The 6,000-nt window shown below is 59.7% G+C and overlaps 1 protein-coding gene across 11 annotated transcripts in view; it reads right to left on the bottom strand.

Annotated features, from left to right (window-relative positions):
* Window positions 1-319: 319 nt before the first annotated feature.
* LOC105490053 (family with sequence similarity 178 member B) overlaps window positions 320-6,000 on the bottom strand; it is a 123,382-nt gene continuing 117,701 nt past the window's right edge. For all 11 annotated transcript variants that reach the window (XM_011755298.3, XM_011755300.3, XM_011755299.3 and 8 more), the window contains 3 exons: window positions 2,818-2,895; window positions 2,291-2,443; window positions 320-700 (listed from right to left, as the gene is read on the bottom strand). In XM_011755298.3, coding sequence (XP_011753600.2) covers window positions 668-700; window positions 2,291-2,443; window positions 2,818-2,895 — 264 coding nt within the window. In that variant the 3' untranslated portion in view covers window positions 320-667. The remainder of the gene's footprint in view (window positions 701-2,290; window positions 2,444-2,817; window positions 2,896-6,000) is intronic.

Here is a 6,000-nt window from a genome sequence, read left to right as displayed (position 1 = left end):
GTAATTACAGCCCTGATCCACATTTCACTCTGTGCCACCTCCTCAGCAGGGGCGGGGAATGGGGAGTGGTCCCACACTGGGTCCAAACAAACGTCCCGTTCCTGGGTTTCTGACAGCTCTTGGGCCACAGTGGGCTGTGGGGAGCACTGCCCCTCCCCGGGGACTTGCAGACAGCCCTCTGCTACAGGCGGGGCCTGGGCCTGCCCCAGTGCCGTAACTGTGGAGCTGAGAACCCAGCGAAACCCAGGCAGGAGCATCAGGAGACTGGACGCTGACATGAGCCCTCGGGACAGGGACTGAAGGAAGTGTTCTAAACCACTGATGCTGAAAGACTTTAATGTGCACAAAGAAACCTCACATTGGTGACAGGGAGAGAGAGGAAGGAGGGTGGGGAGGACGGAGGCCCAGGGAAACCAGAGCTATGGAGACAGAGGCCTTAGGGAAGAGGAGATGGCTGGGAGGAGGGCTGAGGGGTGGGCGAGGCAGAGAAGCCCATCCCTTGCTGAGAGGAGAGGCGGCCAGGGCGGTGGCAGAGGCAGGCTCTTGCTTCATCAGGCTGGTCAGCATGTGGCCGCCTCTGGTCTTGATGCTTTGCTTCCTCCAGTTCCCTGAGCCTGTTCACTTCCTGCTGGAGCCAGGAGCCCTGGGCTGCCCTGACCCTGCTCTTTTAGATGTCTTTCCAGGGGCTGAAGTACTGGGCCTGCGGCAAGGAGAAAAGCAGGCTGTGAGGGCCTGGGCCCAGGTGTCGCCCACTGCCCTGCAGCTCCCCGGGCTGGCGGTGTCCATTCAGCACCCGTTGCAGGCTTATGCCAGGGACCGACTGAGCAGGATGCCTGGGTTCACAGTGCTGGCGAGGACACAGCGGTCATCAGGCTACGTGACTGTACAAGTGGTCTGCCGGGGCCCCCCTGCCAGGCCCTGAATCACTTTTCCTTCTTCTCGTGACAAGCACGCTGCTCCCACCAGAGGCTGGTGAGATCTAGTTCCTTGGGGCGTGAGGGTGAGGTTTGTTCTCTAGCCTTCTCAGAGACTTGGCGAAATCTGAGACCCAAACCACAGGCTGTGGCCCACGTGTCAGCCCTAAGTCAGAGGTTATGGGGTAAGGACGGGAGAGGAGTCAAGAGGAGGCAGGCTAGGAGTGGAGGGGCACTGGTGGTGGGGTGGGAGGTGGTCCTCACAGGTCCTGTGCCCCTCCACAGAGGGCTGGGGGCTCAGGCAGGGAGACCCCGAGCCGGCCCAGCAGGGTGCTGCTTGGAGACATGGGGCTGGAAGGGAGGGCACCAGCACAGGGGCTGAAGTTGGTTAGGTTAGAGGCTTGGGAGTCAGGCTGCCTCATGCCCTGATTCTGACATTCACACAAGCTGCCTGCGTCATGGGGGTAAGCCATCGAGCCTCTCAGGGCCTCTGGTTAGTCTGCTCCTCTGTAAAATGGGCTCCTGGTAACACCTGCCTCATGGGGGTTGTGTGGGTTCTTATAGAAACAGATCTTCATTCAAGAAACACTAGCTGTGAATATCACACCTACAAGCTCTGAGAAGACTTGGCGGGGTAGGGGGTGTAGTGGAGAGGACCCAGGCAGCCTGGGAGCCTTCCTCCTAACACAGCAGGAGGCCAGCCTCAAGCCCACAGCACAAGTGGGCAGAAGGTGAACAGCTGGGGCCCCTTCCTGGCACTGCTCATGACAGACTGGCACTCTGGGTCCAGACTTTTCCCTCTCCAGGGCAACTTTCCTTTGCATTTCCTGAGGACTGCGCATCTCTGCGTCCCCTTCCCTCCGCACCCACCCTGGGCACTGGAATTTTTTTTTTTTTTTTTTTTTTTGAGATGGAGTCTCGCCCTGTCGCCCAGGCTGGAGTGCAGTGGCGCAATCTGGGCTCACTGCAACCTCTGCCTCCTGGGTTCAAGCGATTTCTCCTGCCTCAAACTCCAGAGTAGCTGGGATTACAGGTGCCCGCCACCATGCCCGGCTAATTTTTTGTATATTTGGTAGAGACGGGTTTCATCATGTTGGCCAGGCTGGTCTCCTGACCTTGTGATCCTCCCACCTCGGTCTCCCATAGTGCTGGGGTTACAGGCGTGAGCCACCATGCCTGGCCTTTGGCACTGGATTCTTGATAAGAATGATGTAAGGCCCCTCAAGCGTCCCCACCCTTCCCCCACATGCCCGCTCCACCCACGTCCCTGCCAGGAGCTCAGCAGCTGCAGCGAGGGTGGCTGCGCCGGTGGCTCTGGCCAGCCCTGCCTGACCACTTCCCGCCCCTCCCAGGTCTGGGGGCTGAGAGGGCACCACCTGGGGCTGGCAGTGGGTCAGAAGCTCCTGCCAGCGGATGTAGGTCTGGGTAGCCAGGTCCTTGAGCATGGTGTGGTGCGTGGCCTGGGGACTCTCCCGGATCTGTGCGCTGATGTGGCGATCCAACTGCATGCACAGCAGCTGCAGCTCGCCCTGCGGAGGCGGAGGGAGGCCGAGAGGCGAGTGTAGCACGAGCCAGGCACATCCAAAGCAGGGCAGGAGGAGAACAAATTCAGACAAAGGAAGGGGCACATTTGAGTGACTGTTCAGAAGCTGAGCAGGAAAAGGAGGACGGGGCCAGCACAACTGCTAGGGCTCTGGTCAGTGTCCCTTGGGAATGGCTCGGCTGGTGGGGCACTGTCGGGAGGAAGAGGCCCTGGCTCTCCCAGGCTGGCTTCTCTCTCAGCCTCCTGCTCTCTGCAGTTCCTAACAGTGGGCTGGGCGCCATCCCAGTCAACCCCACGCCGCTTGGGGGAGAAGACACAGCTGGGCACCCCCACCCCAACCCCGGCCCTTGGGAGACTCACCCACTGGTCTGGAGTGACGTCCCGGCAGCTGACGACCACCCCGGCCAGCGTCAGAAGGCTGTGGCACAGGTAGCAGGCCTGGAGGGAGAGCACAGGGGGAGCTGCTTCTCTAACTCCGCCAGGGCAGCACGGCAGGCCAGGGCGGGGCTCACTCCACCCCTGGGCATTCAGCGACAGTTTCCAGGGAGGCATCTTCAAGGCGGCCTGGGTGAGCCAGGCTCTGGGCCCGCACTCACTCGAAGCTGTGACTCCCTAGCAGGCTCTCCCAGCCTGCCCTCTGATGAGGTGCCAACCTTCCCTCCTCTAGAAAACAGAGTCAGCCATCCAGAAACACACACTGTTCCCCAGCCTTGTGCCGGGACAACAGAGGATACCTTCTGAGAGGAGCCTATCCACTCTGACCTCCGCAGTCTCTGTTCCCCGGGCCACCCTTACCCGTAGGTACTGAGGCCAGGGTGCCTCTGTGCAAACAGCAAAGGGAGCCCCCTCTGGGGGGATGTGGCGCATGGCTCCTGGACTCGGCCTACCCCTTGGCAGAATGCCACCTGCACCAACACGGGTGTAGCCTGCCTGGACAGTCTCCTTGCTGACCCGAGGAGGCAGGTGGAGAGACGGGAGCCGATGGTTCTGGCTGAGTGTCTGCACACCTCGCCTCCATCCTCATTCCTGCCAACTGCACTCTCAAGCAGTGAAAACAGGACGCAGGCCTGCTCCATCTGGCCCGAGAACAATTTGATCTTGAGGCACCCCCGGGCTCTCTTGGTGCCCATTCGCTTATGGGCTACGTGCTTGCCGTTTAGAGAAACCAAGTCATGGGGAGTGTCCCAGGGCGTGAGGCTCCAGGAGGGACACAGCCTGCTCTGGAGTCCCAGTCACTGCCCGCAAGCGCACCCTCCACTCAGAGGCCCCGCTGCCTTGTCCTCTCAGCTCTCTCTTCACGTCTAGGATCAGGAGGTGGCAAATGACCAGCCCTGCGGACAAGCAGGGGTGGGAGAGGTGGGCTCTAGAGATGCCGGCAGGTGACAATGGGCTGGAGCTCAGAACCAGCCCATGGCCCCTGTGTCCCGGCTTCCCCTGACCTTATCACCCTGCCCTCCCAGGGCGCCAGGCAGTGCCTCAGCAATGGCTACAGCTTCTTTGCACAGGCCCAGGAGTCTCCTCAGGGCAGAGGCCAGACCACTTCTCAGGGCATCAGATTTGGTGCCATCAACTGACTTCTTAAACCCCAATACCGGCCAGGCACGGTGGCTCACGCCTGTAATCCCAGCACTTTGGGAGGCCAAGGAGGTAGCCGGGCGAGGTGGCGGCGCCTGTAGTCCCAGCTGCTCTGGAGGCTGAGGCAGGAGAATGGCGGGAACCCGGGAGGCGGAGCTTGCAGTGAGCTGAGATCCGGCCACTGCACTCCAGCCTGGGTGACAGAGCGAGACTCCGTCTCAAAAAAAAAACAAAAACCAAATACCACAGTGTAAAATCCTGAGGTCAAAGGCCACCTGAGGCTCCCACCAGCAGCACCCACCCTGCCTGGGACCCAGCCTGTTCTTCAACACAACCGTGAAGGCCCACGGGCGGTCTGACTCCACAGGCTGACCAGGTGGCCCTGCACACGGCACGCAGAGAAGACACGGTGGGGGAAACTGAGGCATGCCTCCAGGAGAGCTGCCGTGGGGTGGGGAAGACCCAACCTCCGTGAAGCCTAGCTCCCTCTACCTGCCGGGTCCCTGTAGCAGCCTGTGGATGTCCCAGTCGCCCGGCCCAGCTGGCCTGCTGGTGATGCACTGCTGGCTCCCTGAGCTCCCCTTCCCTCCAACCTGGCCTTGCCTTTGGGACTCTGTCCAGCCTTCGCAGTCCTGCAACAGCTCACTGCCCCTTGTCATAAAGCAAGTTTGGGCCTGTGTGCCGGACACTATACCTTGACTGAGACACGGCGACGTGAGACACTCAGGCATTAGAGGGACAAAGATACTTCAGGAGGGCAACCATTTGGTCAAGAAATAACGTCTCTCTGCTTCTGCACTGACCAAAAGGAGAAAGGGCCCTTCCAGGGTTTTGGGGGTATAGGGAGTACAACTTAGAGGCTTCAGGAAGTGACTAAGCTAAAGTGAGCCTCAAAGGAACAGTAGGAGTTGAGGCAAAGATGGCCCTGTGCAGGCAGAGGAGGGCTGATGACAGACCCTGAGGGCGGTTCCAGAACCAGGGGCCGGCACAGGTGCAAGGGAGTCAGGGTGACCTGGGGGCAGAGTTGTAAGGACAGGGGGTGCCTGGGGGAGGCAGGTGAGAGAATGTGGCCACACTGGTGTGCTGGAATGCACTAGGCAGTAGAATGAGCTCCCTCTGGGAGAAAGGATTACAGGGTAGGTAGCCTTATCTTTCCTTTTTCCTTTTTTAAGATTATTTCTCTACAACGTGTATACTCATACAGTGAGAATACAATGAAAGCTGCTTTAAAACTTTTTTTAACAAGATACTGCCAACTGTAATTGACTGAACCTAACTGGGTTTGGGGTGGGCGTGAGGCCTGGGAGCGGGACTTGGCCATGAAAAGAAGCTGAGACCCAGGCTGGGTGAGGTGGTTCATGTCCGTAATCCCAGCACTCTGGGAAGCTGTGGCGCAGGAGTTGGAGACCAGCCTGGGCAACACAGCGAGACCCCGTTTCTACAAAAAACCAAAAAGTTATCAAGCATGGTCGCCTGTAGTCCCAGCTACTTGGGAGGCTGAGGCAGGCGGATGACTTGAGCCTGGGAGGTCGAGGCTGTAGTGAGCTGTAACTGTGCTATTGCACTCCAGCCTGGGCAACAGAGCAAAATGGTCTCAAAAAAAAAAAAAAAAAAAAGGCTGAGGCCCGTCTTTGAGAGGGCCAGCGAATGATGAGAGGTGGCAGGGGATGCCGAGAAAACATCCAAGGGTTATCAGGGACATCACTGAGAATGGCTGGGGAAGGCACCCTGGGGTCTGCAGGGGAGACTGTGTGGGCCTGGGAGGGGCGAACGGGGGCCTGTCTCTCTCAGACCCTTCAGTCTTAAACACTCCCAGCCCCGGGGGGCGCAGCTCGGTGGCCCGCTCCACCCACGGGCTCTCAGGGGAGTCTCCCTGTATGGAGGGGCCCGGCCGCAGAGCTTCCCCTCCTAGGAGTCGTCGTGGGGAGGGTCTGAGATCCGAGGAATGCCCTGGAGAAGTATCAGGGA

Source organism: Macaca nemestrina, chromosome 13 (assembly GCF_043159975.1).
Source record: "Macaca nemestrina isolate mMacNem1 chromosome 13, mMacNem.hap1, whole genome shotgun sequence".
NCBI classification, from domain to species: Eukaryota; Metazoa; Chordata; class Mammalia; order Primates; family Cercopithecidae; genus Macaca; species Macaca nemestrina.
Note: the sequence above shows the minus strand (reverse complement) of the source record. Positions and strands in the feature narration are given on the sequence as shown.